General features: G+C 35.6%; 1 protein-coding gene across 4 annotated transcripts in view; it reads left to right on the forward strand.

Annotated features, from left to right (window-relative positions):
• The window catches only part of ZFR (zinc finger RNA binding protein), a 76,517-nt gene that overhangs the window by 33,574 nt on the left and 21,464 nt on the right, over window positions 1-21,479 (forward strand). For 3 of the 4 annotated variants that reach the window (XM_020995247.2, XM_020995220.2, XM_020995230.2), the window contains 9 exons: window positions 312-559; window positions 3,955-4,146; window positions 5,027-5,315; window positions 5,988-6,175; window positions 7,900-8,019; window positions 8,608-8,753; window positions 12,243-12,405; window positions 14,504-14,709; window positions 20,326-20,476. In XM_020995247.2, the coding sequence (XP_020850906.1) occupies window positions 312-559; window positions 3,955-4,146; window positions 5,027-5,315; window positions 5,988-6,175; window positions 7,900-8,019; window positions 8,608-8,753; window positions 12,243-12,405; window positions 14,504-14,709; window positions 20,326-20,476 (1,703 nt within the window). The remainder of the gene's footprint in view (window positions 1-311; window positions 560-3,954; window positions 4,147-5,026; window positions 5,316-5,987; window positions 6,176-7,899; window positions 8,020-8,607; window positions 8,754-12,242; window positions 12,406-14,503; window positions 14,710-20,325; window positions 20,477-21,479) is intronic. The other variant, XM_020995238.2, reaches the window with a different exon arrangement.

Raw genomic sequence — 21,479 nt, forward strand, 5'->3', positions numbered from 1 at the left:
TATTCTTCCTTAAGGTTGCTAATTATGTCAAGTATATATCCTATAGACCAAACTTCTTTGAGGGATCATATCTTATTTAGATGCTCCCAGCATATCTAGCTTATTTCTAAGTACAATAGGTAGGCATAATTGTATAGAAAAAGGTAAGTAAGATTCCTCTTGAGTTCCATAGAAGATATACAGTGTTTAAAATTGAATATTATAACCTATTAACTGAATTTCGGTAACATAATTGATAACTTAAACTTTTTTACTGAATATTTGACTTTTATAATTACATAAATAATATTTGTTTAATTTTTATTTGTAAGGTACCTCTTATTCAGGTTATGAAGCAGCAGTATATTCAGCTGCATCCTCCTACTACCAACAGCAACAGCAGCAACAGAAGCAAGCGGCGGCAGCAGCAGCTGCTGCTGCTGCAACAGCTGCCTGGACAGGGACCACCTTTACTAAAAAAGCACCATTCCAAAATAAACAACTGAAACCAAAACAGCCTCCCAAACCACCCCAGATTCATTATTGTGATGTTTGTAAGATCAGCTGTGCTGGACCACAGGTATCTACATTTTATATTACTGCAAATCTTAATGATCATATTTGATAAGTGTGGACGGCATTCTAAGTTTTTTTCCTGAAAATAGTAGCATTTTGCTGAAAACATTTTTCTTTGAAAGGAGTTACTGCTATTGAGACTTGAAAATAATAGCTTAAGGGAACAATGATGAATATTAATGTAAATGAAAGGACTATAGCAATTTATATGAAAGACCTTTTTTTAAGCTAAACTTCAATTTTTATGTCTGTTTTGGATTTTGTCTTCTTTCCTTACAAAATATGCATTTCTTTGGAGAAATCTCCCATTTTGGGAAGAAGGATATTCCTTTTTCTTGATCTCTCAAAGTTCTGTTTTATTCTTGGTGGAAATTTCATAAACTCATAGACTTTAGGAGCTAGAAGGGACCTGATTTCTTCGTTTTACAGAAGAGGCAACATTGTTTAATGTAATATTAGGCCATATAAACAAAGAAATGTGAAATAAGCAGGAATTTCTCAAATACTTTAAGAACCTTTAGTGAACCATTTTTAGAAGAGCTACAAGTTACCCCAATATAAAGATGAATTTCTTTATAAGTTGGAACTAAAATAGTGACTAATTTGTGTGTGTAGCATGTGGAAAACCATCAAGTTGCTTTATATTCACATCATGCACAGGGAAGGGCTTAGGGATTTTGGCAATAAGAAAAGTGCAGTGAAAGCTCATTCAGGGTGCTGGATAAATTAACATAGGAGACCTTTTGTTTTTCCTTGCTCTTTTTTTCTTCCTAACCAGTGGTTCTTCTTCTTTGTGTGATATGGGTATGTGACTGTCCCTTGTCATTATCAGACACATTCAAATCTATTCCCAGGCATAATCTGTTTTCCCTTTTTCTAAAGGGCCTAAAAATACAGTGAGAATTTAGTCACTAGAAAGTTTCAGGTATGTTTCTGGGAAGAGGAAGGCACATTTTCCTTCCCACTGTGTATTGAGTCTTCAAAACTTTAACTTTGTTTTAAGCCTACTGGATTAGGTATATTTGACTAGGTATTGTATTGCCTTTGAGTTACTAAACCCTTTGGCCATTAAAATAAAAAAGCAGCTATGAGCACTGACTGAGTTATAGGCACCCAATTTAAAAATATCTTGTACATGTGTATGACTGACTGCACACTGCCATCCATTTTCCATCCCAAGGGAGTATGATATCACTGGGGTTGAGTACACGTATGGTATGTGGGCTTCTGGAATGAGCATTTGAAGGGGTTCGGCCATGGAGGATAAATATGCAAGGCCTCAGTCTGGGTATATAATGAGATTATAGCCTTGAAACATGAGTATACAGGGGTTATATGGAGCCCTCAGGTGAGTGTAAGAGGAAATTATACTGTGAGAATACACATGTAAGAATTTTCAGAATGAGTAACAGAAATATGTCCTTTGAGAGAGGGTGATAATGGGATGAGAGAGATACTATGAAGTTGGTGATAATTATGTAAGAATTGGATATCCTTCGTGCATATATGAGATGTAAAGGCTAGAGCGTTTCATTTGAGAAAATGTTCTTAAGAGTGAAGTATATAATGCTAGGCATGACTATGAAATAGTAGAATGTAATGGGTATGGAACACCAAAAGAAATTATGGAATTTAGGGCTGGATTTCTTGTTAGTACTTGTTGATGAAAGATGACTACAAGACTGTGAATGAGTAGAGGCAGTAGGGCATTCATTTCAACAAATATTAAGCTCCAGTTATGTTCGAGATACTTTTAGTCTCTGGGAATAAAGAAACAAAAACAAGACAGTTCCTCCTCTCCTTATTTTCTCCTGGTCGAGGGCATGGAAGCCACAACACGCACACAGATAAGTAATTATAAAATTATTTGAGGAGGGAATGAATGCAAACCAAGACAGGGTGAGTAAGGTAACAAGATGGCCCAGGGTAGAATGTGAAGCATGGCTGAGTCTTGTCTAGATATATACTGGACTACCTACCCATACAGGTTTGCACTTAAAAATTTACCAATAGAGACAGCGTAGGGCCCAGGGCAGAAATTCCAAAACTGAATAGGTCAGGTCCCCCAGGATATAGTCTCTGGTATTAGCTTAGTCTAGGGGAAATAACAAGGAGATGGTTAGACTGATAAGAGAGTCTGAAGCTGGCTAGGTAGAGAGTACTAACATCTAGGAGGACATGTGTATAAGCACTGGACTGATGATCAAGAAACCTAATGTCCTAGGCTTATTTCTGCCACAAAAAAACTAATTTGGAGGTATTTTAATTTAACAGACATTTGTTGAGCATCTGTTTTGTGCATAGCCCCTGCTGGGTCATAGAATAGAAACAAATTTAAATAATATTGGTACTTTCGTATAATATACAGTCTTGTAGACTATGAGCTTGACCTCTCTGTTTCTTCATCTGCAAAATGAAGGCATTAGATTAGATCTCTAAGGTCCCTATCAGTTCTAAAAGTCTGTTCTGTGTATGAGTAGTGCTAATTCCTTAAGCTTTTTTCAAAGAAAAGACATAAATTTTGAAATCGAATATGAGGTGATTAAAGGACCGCTGTTAGCCTCTAAAGTCCTAGAAAGTATCCTAAAGACCCTGACCTTGGGCAAGTCACTAAATTTTGTTAGGCCTCAGTTTCCATATCTGTAAAATGAGTGGGTCTAGATAGCTTCTAAGGAAATCAATGATCCTATTATTTTGCTTCCTCATTCTCTTATATAAGTAAAACTTCTTTTATTCAGGTAGTACTGGCATTGAGGAGAGAATTGAAGATGTGTTGAAAACTTTTTAACTCACCTTTTTTGTTTGTTAATATTAGAACTGTTTCAAATTATTTTTTGTTCTAAATACACAGCATATTTCAGTTAGGTTATAGATTAAATGAGTTTTTGTGAATTAGCCTGTGAACTTTTTTTACCATTTGTAATGTTTCTGTGGGAAACTGAAGAGTTCCAAGCAATTAAATGACAAATAGCATTTTGGGACTCAGCCTATTTTGTAAGCTGGTATCTTTCTATGTTTTTGTATGTATTGGATTATAGCTAGAGTTTTTGTTGATGTAGAATATTTATTTATGGAATAGGAACATCATTTCCCTATTTGCTTTTGAATCTGTTGCTAAAGGTATATATACATTTGCCATCACTGTCTTGATTTAAAAAAGAGAAGCATATCCTTTCTTTCTGATTCTGAAAATCACTGCATTTTATTAGGAATCATAGTCTACAGAGCCACCAATCAGCTAGAATAAATTTGTCTCATTTGTAGGGAATTCTATAATCTAATCTTCAATTACTTCTAGAAATAGAGTTATCTTGACTTTTAAATGAGTGTTAAGAGATTTGTAAATTAGATAATACTGAATGGTATACAAATGAAGGAAAATGTTTTCTTTTAAAACAGACTTATAAAGAGCATTTAGAAGGACAGAAACACAAAAAAAAGGAAGCTGCATTGAAAGCTTCTCAAAACACCAGCAGCAGCAGCACCTCCATTCGTGGGACTCAAAACCAACTACGTTGTGAGCTCTGTGATGTGTCTTGTACAGGAGCAGATGCATATGCAGCACACATTCGTGGTGCTAAGCATCAGAAAGTAGGTGCCTTTTCTCACACACAGACACACACGCGTGCGTGCACACATATATATACCTACATACATACACCCCTTATGTCTTCATCTTTGGGATAGGGGTTTAAGTAGAAGTAAAAGCTGATTTTCAGATTTCATGGAGCTTAACAGTTTTGCTTCATAATTTATGTGATAACTATGGAAAATATTATCTCCACTTCCTTTCACTAAAATACCCAATTCATTACTGAACTTGCTCTTTAAGTCTACTGTGTGGAAACTGAATTAGAGGACTAATTTCATTACTTGGAAATTATCAGGTGCTAATATTTCCTTTCTGTTAACCTTGTATCTGATTGGATGTGACCTCGAATAAGTCATTTAATCTGTCTTTGCCTTGGTTTCCTTATCTAAGTAAGGTAGAAGCAGTGAGCATACATATTTGCCTCATTTTCATGTTGTGAAAATAAAAATTCTTTAGAAGTAAGGTACTTTAGAAATTTAAAATAAATCTTTTTCAAAGAAGATTAAGTACCCTATATGCACATGTGGATATACCAGGAATTCTACAGGCAAATTACGAATTTGTTATTTTTACTTTAAGAAGTTTAAAGCAAACAGTATTTTTTGAGCTGTAAGCTTATCACAGCTCCCTAATTTGACAAGAAACTGAGGCCTAGAAGTTTAATGAATTGCCTAAGGTTTACCCAGCTAGGTAATAGGCAGATATCTGGAGATATACATGGATTTAACAGGAAGCAAATATGTAAAACTATATACCATATGAAATTATACTGAATAGAAAGGGGATAGTTGGACTTCATTGTAAAGTGTTGTTTATTACTTTAAAAATATGCATACCCTACACAGTGTGTTGACTGATATTAATAAATGTTTTTTGTAGGTGGTAAAGTTACACACAAAACTTGGCAAGCCCATTCCTTCAACGGAACCAAATGTTGTTACCCAAGCTACTTCTTCAACAGCTGCATCTGCTTCTAAATCAACTGCCTCTACTTCTGGTATTGCAGCTAGCAACAGTACTGTGAATTCTTCAGTTGTAACTTCTGCAGTCAAAGTTCTTACACCTGCAACAAACACAGGTCTCAATACAGCATCAAACACTAAAGCATCAACTGTACCTGCAAGTATGGCTGCAAAGAAAACATCTACACCCAAAATAAATTTTGTTGGCAAGTATACTTGTCCATTGCTATGAAACTTATATTTGGAAAACTCAGAAAATTCACAGGATATTATTTTATATGACAACTAGTTGGAATATTATTTTTAGAACTAACGTGATTAACCATTTGTGCCCCATGTACTTGTACTTTTGTTTCTTCACCTGTTCAGCAGGATAGTCATTGCCAGTAGTATAAAAAAGAATCTTACCAGTTTTAAACCTGCTTTTACAAAACAGTAAGCAAACTAAGATTAGACTTCAAGTGATTAGAAATTGATAAAATTTTAAAGAGAATTAGAAGACGAGACTGTTTCAGCTTTCTTTCATCTGTCATTTGTTGAAATCAGCTTGGTCATCATGAATTTAAAAAATGGAAAATTCTATGTAAAAATTTGGTCCATTTGTAACATGGAGATACTAGCCAAACTAATGGGGATGAATTGTTAAATATTTTGAGTTTCTCAAAATGAAGATATTATGGATACTTTCTAGTAACTTATTCTGCTTGTTAATAAACAGCAAAAGCTAAATGTTTTAAAGACTCAAGTCCTTAAGCCAAAATGTCCATACTTACTAAGCAGTGGTATTATTATAGGAAGATTAATAGACATTCCAATTTAATTCATGTGAAATTTGTTTATGGTTAAAATTTACAAATTTATATATACCCTTTTTCTAGGTGGCAATAAGTTGCCGTCAATTAAAACGGAAGATTTGAAAGGTACCGAAAGTATTAAACCTACCCCTGCCACTTCTGCTGTACAGACCCAAGAAGTAAAATCAGACCCATCAGACCCAGTGACACCTACAACTCTTGCTGCTTTGCAGAGTGATGTGCAGCCAGTAGGCCATGACTATGTTGAGGAGGTATTGAACTGAGAATATGGTTATTAAAAAATTCAAACTATAGATTTGTTGTGAAAATGTATTTCTGGGGAGAAGACTTACTCATTTACAAATCTTTTTTTCATAACTTCTATGTTAATCATATTAAATAAAATGACAGTTTCAAAAAATGTGTTTACTACAGGTTGAAAAAGCTTTCAGTACCTTTGTTTTTCACCTTTATTGTTTGCCTCATAGCAGCCTACTTAGTGATACTTAACTATCCAGAATGGTAGAAATAAGCAAAAAAGCCTCAGTATTAGACAAAGCCTTGGCTTTTTACTTCATAAGAGAGGAAAATGGAGCTTAGTATTTATTATGTGTAAAACTGAAGTTACTTATTTAACAAGCCAAAACATCCTTGAGGATGAGAAGTTGGGAAACATTTAGTTTCTCAGTGTACTCACTTGTATGAGAGATTGGAAGAGATGACTTCTTTACTCCCTCTGAATTTGTGATTCTTTCAGCCTTCCAGATGAAAAAACAGTAGAACCCTACCTATAGGGGAAGTCTTCTAAAAGGAACACATTGAAGCAGAGAGAAATGTTATCTGACCACCAGAAACAAAAGCAACTGTGTTTGTTAAGTAATTGTACTTTGTAAAACATGGCTGTTTGAAATGTTTTCTTGTGTTAGGGCCACTATCATAAGGTGACCTACCTCAGTAGCCTCCAAAGGCATTGCTGTATTATAACATTGCATGATAATTTGTATTCTCAATAGTGACCCTAAATCATCAAGAAAATGTTATTGTGTTCTTTATCCACTGTATATTGAGAGGGGCAATGTATAATGCATTTTTAGGAGAAATTACACTAAAACACTATTACTTAATGAGAAACTATGCTAGGCTTTCAGGGGATATGTTAAGGTTTCCTGCTCTGAAGGAATTTACTAACTAGCAAGATAATTAAGCTATATCTGCAAATAACTAATAGTATATTTCAATTATCCTGAAAATTCAGTCATCTAAAATAACACATTTCCTAGTTTTATGCTGGATACATCCATAATACTGTACTTCTGAGGATCAGGATTAGGAGCACCCTTAAATATGGAAGTAAAAATTTAAACCTATCAGTAGTCCATATAACATAAAAATATACCAGGCAGCAGTATGGTTAATTGGAAAGAGCTTTAGTCTGAGAATCAGATGATTTGGATTCTGGTCTGAGTTCTGTTAATGACTAAGTGATGTCAGGTAAGTTCTCTGGGCTGCAGTGAAGCCTGAGGGGTTTTGCACTAAATGATTTCTAAGATGCCTTTTAGATTTGAGATTGTATTATTCTACTTGTTCTCTGAATTGGTTGTGGTAGCTCAAATTTCAGTAGTGACTCAGTTCGTCACGTATATAGATATAGTCTCTATATTCAAACCTAAATTTATAAATAAAGGGAAATTGGCATTGCCTAGCACAGGAGGTATTTAACAAGTACAGGCGTAATTGAATTATAAAGGAGGTCTTACAGACGACAAGCCAGAGTCAAAAGATGAATCCTTACTTAAATTCCTACATGGGCCATCCTATCAGGCTCCCAAGCAATTCAGACACTGTTTCCTTTCTCTGGCTACAATTAATTATTAATGAAATAGCCTTTCTATCATTAGATTATAGAACTTTGAAAATGAATGAATGATGTTACTTCTAACATAAAATAAACATAATATGTCTTCCTATTATTAATGTTCTTCATTTGTTTCTTTAGGTACGAAATGATGAAGGGAAAGTAATTCGGTTCCATTGTAAGCTGTGTGAGTGTAGCTTTAATGATCCCAATGCCAAGGAAATGCACTTAAAAGGGAGAAGACACAGACTTCAATATAAAGTTAGTGGTGATTGCTATTATTGCTTTGTATTTGTATCCTAGAAAACAAAAAAAAATCAAAATAGCACTATTCTGATCACGTGGGAGCTCATATTCTAAGGGATTGTGTGACCCACATCCATTTTCTCACCCAAGTTTACTCAACTTCCTAGGTTTTTACATATTTGAAACTATATACTCACCTGTCAGTCATGTTTTTCTTTTAAGGCTATGGAGCTTGATTTTATATTATAAAATTTTATTTATTTCTTGTTGGATTTTTTAAAGGGCGTACTAAGAAATGATAATTGCATGACCATAGAGTGTTTGAAAGATGTGAGACTCTCCAGACATTCATAGAGTCTTGGGTGTAATTTCTGCATACAACACTTTGGGGATCTAATTTGAGATACTATATGTATCTGAAAACTATAGTAATTTTACTGATTTTACTTAATTTCTTCCTAATTATTTTGAATTAGTGAGATTTTACTGTAGTGTTTTGCCTTCCATGGGAAATATTAAAAATATGTAACTAAATAAATACATAGATTGTTGAAAAATTGTGTTGAAAACACTAATGTAAAATACGTTTTAAAATATTTTTAGAAAAAAGTAAATCCAGATTTGCAAGTGGAAGTAAAGCCCAGTATTCGGGCAAGAAAGATTCAAGAAGAGAAAATGAGGAAGCAAATGCAGAAGGAAGAATACTGGAGAAGACGTGAAGAGGAGGAACGCTGGAGAATGGAAATGAGGTACTCTTTTTCACTTTTAATAAAATATGAAAAATTGTTCATACTTGCTAAATAATTTAATTGTGAGTAGCCCAAGAAATAAATTAGTGGTAATGGTGGTGTTTTTAGGCAAGGTAAGTTTACTTACTGTAAACTTTCAGGGAACATCTGCAGCAGGGATCTTTGTGTGTCTCTTTATTTATGTATGTATGTATGTATGTATTTATTTATTATGTTTAGTTTTCAACATTCACAAGATTTTGAGTTCCAAATTTTCTCCCCATCTTGCCCTTGTCCCACCCCAAGACAGCGTACTTTCTGAATACCCGTTCTCCTGATGTGCCCTCACTTCTATCCACATTGTGTCTCCTTAAATAACATATTTGGAGCTTTTTTAGCAAAATTAAACAAATGAGCCAATGTTACATTTCATGTTTGAGGAATCACTAAGTAGCCTCAGTTACTAGTAGGACTTGGAGCTAGATCTCTGGTGGTTTGTCCCCACTGATACTAGAATTGGCCTCTTCTAAATCACTACCATCATTGGATACTACCACCATCCTTACCCTCACACCCCCCAAGACTTGCATACTTCTTTCCTTTTTCTGTACTTCTTCCCTTTAGGGCCAGGTTTTTCATTCTTTTCAGTGACAATTAGCTAATCTGACAAACTTTTATTACTAATAAAATTGGGGAAAGCTGTAAGAGCTCCTTTAGGGTCTTAAAGTTTTTAGGTTACATATTTGCATTACAACAAAAACTTTCTAAAAACAAGTAATTTGGTCTTTTGGTTGTAGTGTATTAACTTTTATAAATTAAATCAACTAATAAAAATGTACAAACTAGTACAGATGAAGCTTTGGTATTGATTGGAAAACTACCATTTATTAGAATGCAAATATTCATTAAGACTTAATTTGATTTATATATTGGAAATGGTTTCAACAATTATGATAGACTTTAGAATCTTTGTATTGGTAATCAGATCTATGAAGAAACAATGCAAGTGATAACTGTTTCCTCTTTGAGGACAGAATAAGGAAGAACAAGCTTAATGGGTTTATGTTAAATTCAATTATAATAAACACATCCTGAATGGAAAAGTTGGAAAACATTAGATTGTTTCCAAGAAAATTAGTGTATGTAATTAATGTAGAGTAAAAATGTAAAAAACTTTTCCTGAGGGGTTTCAAATTTAATGATTAAATGAAGTACTGAAATTTTGTGACTAATCATAGGAACAGTTTTATTAACTCATTTGGGCCCAAGAGTCTAGTTAAATTGCTCTTATTTGTAGTTTTCTTAAATGATCATTATGCATTAAACTCTATGTGTGGTATTATACCTGTAACTCAAGAGACAGAGTGGTGCAGTAGATAGTGAGCTTGATCACAAAACCAAGAAAACCTGGGTTCAAATCCTGGCTGTGACACATGCTGGGTGTTTTGTCCTGGACAAATCATTTAGTTTTTCAGTATGCTGGGCAAATCTATGAGACCATAAGTCGTAGAAGGGGTGCCCACCTGCACTTTTAGAGAGTTCCCTATATCAGGACCTGTCCCTACTTATAGCACTCTGTCCTGGGCCCTCTTTTCTCTTTTTGTAATTTCATTTGGTGATTTCATCAGCTTCCATGAATTGTATTATCATCTCTATACTGATGCTTCTCAAATTTAGTTATCCAGCCTTGACCTCCAGTCTCAAATCTCCAGCTACCTAGTGAACATCTTGAGCTAGATGTCTCATAGACATCTTAAACTCAATATGACCCAAACTGAACTCATTATCTAAACTCTCCCCTCTTCAAAATTTCCCTTTTACGGTCAAGGGTACTGCTATCCTCCTAGTCCCCGAAGCTAGGTGTCATCCTCACCTCCTCACTTTTATCTTTCTCCTCTGATATGGACACCACCTGTGTGAGGCCCTTGTCACTCTTGCCTGTACTCTAGCAATAGCCTGCTGGTTTCTTCTGCCTGCCAGAAATCTCTTCTAACTTTTGTTTGTCCATCAGGCAGCTGCTAAATGATCTTCCTTAAAGTACAAATATGACCATGTCACTCCCATACTCAGTAAACTCAGTGGCTTAGCTCCCTGTCATCTCCTGGATCAAATGTAAAATCTTCTGTTTGGTGTTCAGAGCTCTTCGTAACTTTCCCCCTTCCCTCTGTATCCTCGATTACTTACTCTGAGATTCATTGAAACTGGCCTCCTTGTTAGTCTTTGAACAAGATACTCCATCTCTGAACAGCAGCCCTTTTTACTCCCTTTTCAACTCTGCCTTCTGGATTCCTTCAAGTCCCAGCTAAAATCTCACCTACTTACAGAAAGCTTTCCCCAGTCCCTTGTAATTCTGGTACTTTCTCTTGGTTGAATATTTCTGTTTTATCCTGTATATGACTTGTTTGTACAGGTTTTTTTGTGTTGTCTTCCCCATTAGACTTATAAGCTCCTTGAAAGTAGGAACTCTCTTTTACTTTGCTTTGTATCCCCAGCATTTAGCATAGTAGGTGCTTAATTTTTATTGACTATTGACATGTATCCTCCCATATAAGTCTGAATATAAGCCACATATTTCCTAAAAGTTTGGCCCATATGAACCTCGAGTCTAGCCTCCAATCTCACTGTTCAACAGGTAGGGCTCAAGCCTTATTGGTCTCAGTATGAGTAAGTTGGTGCTACAAAATAGTTAACACATATAATACTTCATAGTTTACAAAGTAGAGTCTCAGCTGAACCCCACAATAACCCTTTGCAGTAGATACTACAGCTGGTATTCTGGTTTTACAGATCACAGAACTAAGGCTTAGGTTAAGAGATTTACCCATGGTTATAGAGCTCTGATGTCAGAAGAAGAATTTGAACTAATTTTTGAGTCCTAAGCCCTAGCTACACTACATTATACTACACTCCACATCTACATATATGTGTGTATATCACATATGTATGTACATATACTTATATACATATACACACACATTACTCCTACCCTGAAAGTAAAAAAATCAATCTGTCCTTTAAAAGCTCTGAGCCAGCTGTCTGCATCCCCACTAGCATCTTATATATAGAAATTTCATTGCAAAAGATTGTCAGTTCTCCATCTCTGTCTTGCAAGAAACTATCATTATGACTTACTAGCTTAGAATGAGGAATGGAACAAGAAAGAATAAATGAATCTGAGATGGTCAGGGAGATTTAAAAGGAGAAAGTTGAGGAATGATACCTTTTCTCCATTCAAAGTCCCCAAGCATTAAATTTAGTATTCTTATCTCCTTCCTTCTCCTATGTTTTTTCCTTGCTACTGTTCCATAAAAGGATGCTTTCATCTGCACTTAGAAAATCAAAGTAGTGTGATTAGATGTGTAGAGAAGAATGTATTAGCATGAATCTTCCCCAGATTTTGTTTTTTGCTTTTCATTGGTCACAAATCATGACCTAGTGGCTAATCCAAAATTATTTTATTAGTAATGTATGTATTTTTATTCATAAGCATATAATGTAAACTGATTTTAGACGCTATGAAGAAGATATGTACTGGAGAAGAATGGAGGAAGAACAGCATCACTGGGATGACCGTCGTCGAATGCCTGATGGAGGATATCCACATGGTCCTCCAGGGCCACTAGGCCTCCTTGGGGTCAGACCAGGAATGCCACCTCAGCCTCAGGGACCTGCAGTAAGTTTTTGTTCTGTAAATTTTGGATGAGATAGGTTTAATACCATCTTAGCTTTAGGAGAAAGGGAAAACTGTTCTTGGGCATTATTGTTAATATTTTCATCTGACCTACCAGCTAGGTCTTTGGGTATATAAGAACTTCCTGTGGGTTCCTTGATGCTTCCACAGAACTTCTTTATTAGCACATTGACTTCCATTTGTCATCAACTTAAACAGGATTGCCTTTGAAATTTTATTTCTTCACATAAAAGGGTGCCTAGCTCTTGTTGTCTTCTAGCATAGAAGCGGAAAACAGAAACGCTACACTTTTAACTTTGACCTCAAAGTATATTCTAGCTCTCTGTTACAATGTCTTGGAGCCTTTTTGCTCTCCTGCTTTCCCTGATCATATGAAGCTCTATTGAATGTATGAAGAAATAAAGTATTAAAATCAAGGCATACTATACAAGTAGATCTCTCCTGATGAAAAACATTAATTTTAAAAGCGTGCTTCAAATTTAGCTCTCCTTTTCTTATCTGGAGAAGTCTGAGTCATTTGAGGATCAACAAGAGGGAAAAAACACATGGAAGTCAGGGACATGTACAGAGGAAAGAATACTAGTTCTGGAGTCAGAGGGCTAGGGTTCAAATGCTGCCTCTGCTACTTTGCTACCTCTGTGACCTTGGGTAGTTCACTTAACCTCTCCATTGGCCTCACCTTCCTCATCTGTAAAATGAGATTGGATTAGTTGGTATCAGAAGTCTTTTCCAACTCCAGATTTATGTTCTTATGTAAATACATTTCCCAGAAGGAAAGGATCCAAGAGTGGGGAGGGTATTTGTGTGTAGAGAGAAAGAGAAAGCTTTTTTTTTTTTTTTTGCTCCATCCGTCATTCTGACTTGTGGCTTATGTGTAGATGTGTAGAGGAAGTGGGGATCATGGTGGGTATCCTGAACAGTGGAGAGTTAAAGGAGAAAAAAGTATGAAAATAGCAGTTTGTAAAAAAAAGTGTACCAAATGTTTAACTTTTGTAGTTTTAGTTGTAATATTTATAGACTCCCCCCGCAAAAACGAATTTTATTTATTTCAGGAAAAATGCCTAGGATAGGTTTTTATACATAAATTATCTTAAACACTACATTGTGAATTGGCTTACAGGTATAAAAAAAGCATAGAGTAGATTTAAAAGTTTTGTGTGGCTTATTATTTATTGCTATTAAAAATATAAGATGTATTTCTGGAAAAAAAATTTTTTCTGGAAAAATTTAAATGTTACGATTTTTATTTTGGGGTGTTTTTTTAGTTATTAAGCATTTTATTCTCACCCCTCCCTCCCACAAAAAATTGTAACCAATAAGCATAATAATTTTTTAAAAGTCCTATATTAATACTGTCCAAAAACATATGTTTCATTCTGCGTGCTTAGTCTACCACTGTCAGAAGATGGATAGCATCATCAGTTCTGGAATCATGGTTGTTGGTCATTACATTGATCAGAGTTCTTAAGTCTTTCAGAATTGCTTATTTTTATATTATTATGGTTATATAAATTAGTCTTCTGCTTCTGCTAACTTTATTCTTTATCAGTCCATAGAAGTCTAACCCCAGGCTTCTCTAAAATCATCCCTTTCAGCATTTCTTATGGCATGTAGTATTCCATTATAGTCATATACTACAATTTGTTCACCCATTCCCCAGCTGATAGCACACCTTTTGGTTCCATTTCCTTGCAAATACAAAAAGCTACTATATTTTTGTACAAGACATTTTCTTCTTTGATACCTTGGGGTGTAGGCCTAGAAGTGGTGTAACTGGGTCAAAGGATGTGCATAGTTTAATAGATTTGAGGCATAATTCCCTATTTCTTCCCAATAATGGCTAGACTAATTCACAGCTCCACCCACCATGCAGCCATGTCCGTGTTTTTCCGTAGCCCCACCAGTATTTGTAATTTTCTCTTTTTGTAAACCTTAGACAATTTAATGGATGTGAAGTGGGCCTTAAAGGTGCTTTAATTTGCATTTCTCTGATTTATTGTTGAAAATTAAATATTGTTTCAACAGAAGCAAATTGTTTCCTTTGTTTAAATGAAGTAATAAAGATTTTTCTTCCACACAGCCTTTACGTCGTCCTGATTCATCTGATGACCGTTATGTAATGACAAAACATGCAGCTATATATCCAACTGAAGAGGAGTTACAGGCAGTTCAGAAAATTGTTTCTATCACTGAGCGGGCTCTCAAGCTTGTTTCAGACAATATGTCTGATCATGAGAAAAGCAAAAGCAAAGAAGGTGATGACAAGAAAGAAGGGGGTAAAGACAGGTATGTTTTTTTGTTTCGTCTCATTTTCAGTGAACAAAAAGCTACCTTCTCTTCCCCTTTATCTCATTGAAAAAAGAAAGAAAAATAAAATTTTTGGAACAGATATGCATAGTCAAGCAAAAAAAAATGTGCCTCGGTATGTGGGTTCATCGCCTCTCTATCAGGAGGCCAGTATCATGTTTCATAATGAGTTCTGTAGAATAGGTTGGATACTGTATTGATCAGAGGTTTCCCATCTCACAAAGATATAAACTGCCCAGATTAATGGAAGAGGAAATAGAATACTTAACCCCATTTTAGAAAAAGAAATTGAATAAGCCATCAATGAGCTCCCTAAGGAAAAAATCCCCAGGACTAGATGTATTCATAAGTGAATTCTACCAAACATGTAAAGAACAATTAATCCCAATACTATATAAACTATTTGAAAAAATAGGTAAGGAGCCCAACCAAATACCTTTATGACACAAATCTAAACCAGAGAAAGCAAAGAAAGAGAAAGAAAACTATAAACCAATTTCCTTTAACTACTATAATTGTAAAAATTTTAAATAAAATACTATCAAGAAGATTATAGCAAAGATCATACACTATGACCAGGTGGGATTTATTCCAGGAATAAAGGGCTGTGTCAGTATTAAGAAAACTATGAGCATAATTGACCATATCAGTAACAAACAGCAAACATCATATGATTATATCAATAGATGCAGAAAAAAGCCTTTGCAGAATACAACATCCATTCCTGTTAAAAACACTAGAAAGCATAGGAATCAGGAAAAAGATAAGTAGTAGCTATCTAAAACCAAAAGCAAGCAAAACAGGGATAAACTTCAAGCCTTCTCAGTAAGACCAGGAATGAAGCAAGGATATGCATTATCACCACTGTTTTTCAGTATTGTATTAGAAATGCTAGCTATAGCTGTAAGACAAGAAAAAGAAACTGAAGGCATAAAAATAGTGAGGAAGCAAAATTATCACTCTTTGCAGATGAGATAACTTAGAGAATCAACTAAAAAACTAGTGGAAACAATTAACAACTTCAGCAAAGTTGCAGGATATAAAGTAAATCTACCTATAAAGTAAACCATCAGCATTTCTGTATACTACCAACAAAACCCATCAGGAAGAGGTAGAAAGAGAAATTCCATTTAAAATAACTACAGACAGTATAAAATGCCTGGGAGTCTACCTGCGAAGACAAACCCAGGGATTATCTGAGCATAATTACAAAGCACTTTTCACAGAAATAAAGACAGACCTAAACAGTTGGAGAAATATTAATTGCTCATGAGTAGGCTGAGCCACATAATAAAACTCATAATTCTACCTAAATTAGTTTGCTTATTTGGTGTCAATCAAACTATGAAGAATTATTTTATGGAGTTAGAAAAAATAGTAGCAAAATTCACCTGGAAGAATAAAAAGGTCGAGAATATCAAGGCAATTGATGAAAAAAATTGTGAAGGAAGGTAGTTTATCAGTTCCAGATTTTAAACTGTATCGCAAAGCAGTGATCATCGAAACAGTCTGGTAGTGGCTAAGAACAGATTAGATACATAGCACACAGTAGTTAAATGACTATAGTAATCTAGTGTATAATAAACCAAAAGATCTCAGCTTTTGGGGTAAGAAATAACCATTTGACAAAAATTCCTGGGAAAACTGGAAAACACTTTGGCAGAAACCACACTTAGGCCACCATCTCATGCAGTATACCAAGATAAAGTCAAAATGGACATAAATGATTTCGACATAAAGGGTGATAGCATTAGCAAATTAGAGGGACATGGGAAAATGTACCTGTCAGATTTTTGGAAAAGGAAAGTGCTTATGTCCAAACAAGAGAGGAAAAGAGATTATGGAAAGTAAAATAGGTAACTTTAATTATATGAAATTAAAAAGCTTTTGCACAAACAAAATTACAAGGAGAACTGGAAACTAGGGGGAAAATTTGTAGCAGATTTGTCTGACGAAGTCCTCATTTATCAACTATATGGGGAATTGAGCCAAATTTATAAAAATAAGAGCCTTTCCCCAGTTGATAAATGGTCAAAGGATAAGAACAGACAATGTTCAGAAGAAGAAATCAGAGCTATTAATAGTCACGTGAAAAATGCTCTAAAGCACTACTGATTGGGTTATTGTTCAGTTATGTCTGACTCTTCTTGACCACATTTGGGGTTTTCTTGGCAAAGATGCTGGAGTGGTTTGCCATTTCCTTCTCAAGCTCATTTTACAGATGAGGAACTGAGGCACACAGGGTTAGGTGACTTGCAGAGTCACGGCTAATAAATATCTGAGGCCAGATTTGAGTTCAGTTTCTTCTGACACCAGAGCTGGCACACCACCTAGATGTCCCTACACTACTGATTAGAGAAATGCAAATTAAAACAACTCTTGAGATACTATCTCACACTTAGTCAGATTGGGTAACAGAAAAGAAGGTAACAAATGTTGGAGAATATGTGGAAAAAATGAGACACTAATGCACTGATTTGATCCAACCATTCTGGAGAGCAGTTTGGAACTATGCCCAAAAGGGTATAAAACTGTACATACCATTTGATACAGCAATAGCACTTCTAGGTCTATCCCAAAGATATCAAAGGAAAGGGGAAAGGACCTATTTGTACAAAAATATTTCTAAGACCTCTTTTTGTGGTGGCAAAGAAATGAAAAATGAGAAGATGCCCATCAGTTGGGGAATGGTTGAACAATACTGTGTTATATGATTGTGATGGAATAGTGTTGTGCTGTAAGAAATGACAAGCAGGATGTTTTTAGGAAAATCTGGGAAGTCATATATGAACTGATGCAAAGTGAAGTGAACAGAACCAGGACAGCATTATATATAATAACAGCAATCAAGACAGTCATTTAAGACAGTTACAAAGGACGCATTATGAAAAATGCTAGCAACTTCCAGAGAGAGAACTAATGAACTCTGAATGCACATTGAAGCATACTTTTAAAAAGTTCTTTATTTTTATTGCTTTATTTTGTTTGTTTTCTTTTGCAACATGGCTAATATGAAATGTTCTGCATGATCTCACGTGTATAATCACTATCAAATTGCTTGCCTTCTTGAGGAGGGAGACCTTGCAGGGGTAAGAGAGAGAATTTGGAACCTAAAATTTTTAAAAATGATTGTTAAATTTTTTTTACATGTAATTAGGGAATATTTAATGGAAATAAATAAAATTAATTTTACAAAAAGGTTTTCCATCTCCTACCAAAAAACCCTAAAACTTTTTCTAAAGTTATGTTTTTGTTTTTCAAATTTTTATTTTCAGTTCCAAATTTTCTCCCTTCTTTAGGTTGTCCCAGACCTATTGAGAATGCAAACAATGTGATATTCATTATACATGTGTAATCATGCAAAACATTTCCATATTAGCTAAATCATCCCCACCAAAAATATTCAAGTGAGAAAAATAAAGTGGAAAAATGCTTCAATTTGTACTCAGTTCCATCTCCCTCTGTCTTTGGAAGTAGATAGCATTTTTCATCATGGGTCCTTTGATATTATCGTGAAGCATTATATTGAAGAGAATGGCTAAATCTTTCACAGTTGATCATCCTTACAATATGCTGTTTAGTGTGTATGATGTTCTTTTAGTTCTGCTCGTTTCACTTTCCCTCAGTTTGTATAATTCTTCCCAGATTTTTCTGAAACCATCCTGCTTTGTTACAGCACAATAGTATTCCATCATAATCATATACCATAACTTCTTTAGCCATTCCCCAATTGATGGACATCCCCTCAGTTTCCAATTCTTTGCCACCATAAAAAGAGCTGCTATAAATATTTTTGTTCGTATGGATCTTTTTCCTTTTTCTTTGGTATCTCCCCTCCCCCCCTTTTTTTTTGTGAGGCAGTTAGGGTTGAGTGACTTGCCCAGAGTCACACAGCTAGTGTTAAGTGTCTGAGGCCAGATTTGAACTCAAGTCCTCCTGACTGCAGGGCCAGTGCTCTACCCACTGTGCTACCTAGCTGCCCTTTGATCTCTTTGGGATACAGACTTAGTAGTGGTATTACTGGCTCTCTTCTGATACTGCCATCACTCTGAGGCTGGCCCTTATCACCTTATCCAGGTGTGCCTGGACTGTTGCAGTAGCCTTCTACATGGTCTCTCTACCTCAGGTCTCCACATTCTAGTTAATCCTCTACTCCATATTCCATTAGTTCACTATTATCAGCAGCATCAAATATAAAACCCTCTCATTGGCTTTTAAAGCCCTTCATAATCTGTCCCCTTCCTACCTTTCCATCTTTTTAAACTCCTCCATGTACTCTTCTGTCTAGTGACATTGGTCTCCTTGCTGTTCCTTGCAAACAGGAAGGGAATAACAAACATGTATTAAGTACTGACAGTGTTCTAGGCACTGTGCTTAGCACTTTACAAATATTGTCTCATTTGAGCCTCACAACAACACTGACAGGTAGATAATCTTATTATCCCCATTTTATAGTTGAGGAAACTGAGACTGACGCAGGTTAAGTGACTTGCCCAGGGTTACACAGCTAGTAAGTATTTGAGGCTGGTTTTGAACTCAGGTATTCCTCTCTCCAGGCCCAGTGCTCTCTATCTGCTTTGCCTTTAGCTGGAAAATACTCCATCTCCCATCTTATGTTTTCACTGGCTGACCCTCTGTAGTCATGGATTGTCCTTTGTCTTTCTCTGTATCCCAGTGCCTGGCACATTGCTCATTGTTATTCAGTTGTGTCCAGCTCTTTGTGACTTTGCGGACCATATTGTCCATGGGCTGGTTTTTGTTTTGGTTTGGTTTGGTGTTTTTTGGCAAAGGTGTTGGCATGGTTTGCCATTTCTTTCTCCAGCTCATTTTACAGATGAAGAACCTGAGGCAAATAAGGTTAAATGACTTGCCCAGGGCATATAGATAGTAAGTGTCTGAGGCTGCAGGCCCTGTGCTCTATTCACTGAGCCACCTTGAGGACTTCTAAGGGTCTGGCACATAGTAGGCCCTTAATAAATGCTGTTGACTTGGCTTTGTTACTCAGCTGCCAAAGTGATCTTCCTAAGCTTAGTTCTGACTATATTCTTCCTTGCTGTTGCTGGAACATGACACTGCATCTTTTACTCCCTACCGTTGCACTGGCTGTCCCTCCCCCATTCCTTGAATGTTCTGTCCCTTGAATGCTACCTATTCTACCTGACTTCTTTAAGACTCAGCTCAAATCTTACTTTCTCCAGGAGAGGGCTTGCAAGGCTCATCTCTGTCTGTCTTCTTCACATAGCTATTAGTGCCTTCTCTGACATTACTATCTACTCTGAATATAGTTTGTATTATTTGTAATTATTTACATGTTTTCTCCCTGATGAGAATGTAAATTCTTTGAGAGCTGAGAACTTTTTTGCTTTTCTTTGTATCCCCAGTGTTTAACATAGTGTCTGGAAAAGGTAATACCTTAATAAATGGTTGTTGACTGACAAGTCGAATTCTAGTTCTGATGAAGCAGACTGCCCATTTTTAGTGGAAAATTTAATTGGGTGGCAAATTTTTATCTTAATTTATATATTGATTGGTACATAGATGTCCTTATTGGGGAAAAAGAGAATTCTACATTGTAATGTAATGATTTTGCTTCAGAGCTTTGAAAGGAGTCTTGCGAGTAGGAGTATTGGCAAAAGGATTACTCCTTCGTGGAGATAGAAATGTAAACCTCGTTTTACTGTGCTCAGAAAAACCTTCAAAGACGTTACTGAGTCGTATTTCAGAAAACCTTCCCAAACAACTTGCTGTAAGTATTGTCTGGAATGTTAATTTTTGCTCCTTTTTGGGTTTGGAGTTATTGACAAGACTGAACTTTATACCTAAACAACCAGAGTTACTAATGTGAGCTTTCTAGGCAAACTTTTTTTTTTCAAGCATGAATGCTTTCTGGCAATCTTTTTTTTTCCCACTGTTTAATTTTATATTTTGTAGTGAATGCATTTAGTATTATACAATCTTACCAGTTTACTTATATATGGCAAAACTAGAACATATGTTATCTTTAGCTTCCTTTTTTTGAGACTTGAATAATGAGGGGGAAGCCATCATTAATTGGGACTAGAAAGTAGCTATGTAAGCAAGCATATCTTTCCAGGCTTTTTTTTTTTTTTGAGGCAATTAGGGTTAAGTGACTTGCCCAGAGTCACATAGCTAGTGAGTGTTATGTGTCTGAGGCCAGATTTGAACTCAAGAGGTCCTGAGGTCAGTGCTCTATCCACTGTGCCACCTAGCTGCCCCTCTTTCCAGATTTTAAGCCACTAACTTCTAACCTCTTTAAGTGTATATTTTAAGTAAATGTCAGCCTGCTCTTCTGAGATCTTTTTGCCTTTTGGTGATGCTATCCATAGCTTACCTGTCTGAAAGCTTCTAATGGTAGGAAATATTTCTGATGAAACATAAGCACTCCAGATACTACTGATAAAGCCAATTCCTTTTTGTACTCTTGTTTAAAATTTTTTTTAATTTTCTGAAATTTGAGTTCTATTTAAATTTTAGTCAGTAGAATTGTTTGTAGCATTAACAGCATTTCTTAAATTCCTAGTATAGTTTAGGTTGTCCTGAAGCTTATGAGTTTTTTTCCTGATACTATCTCAGCTATAATTTTTGGGTCAGATAACAATTAGTCATCTAATGTGCCCAGCATTTGAGGCTTCTATTTTAAATATTGACAGTTCCACCTCCTTTCTGCTTTGGCACTTCCTTTAGTGACAGTTTTGCCTTGGTGCTGATATTGTTTTATTTAGTCCAGC

This window comes from Phascolarctos cinereus, unplaced genomic scaffold, assembly GCF_003287225.1.
Source record: "Phascolarctos cinereus isolate Bilbo 61053 unplaced genomic scaffold, phaCin_HiC Scaffold_4;HRSCAF=312, whole genome shotgun sequence".
Lineage (NCBI taxonomy): Eukaryota > Metazoa > Chordata > Mammalia > Diprotodontia > Phascolarctidae > Phascolarctos > Phascolarctos cinereus.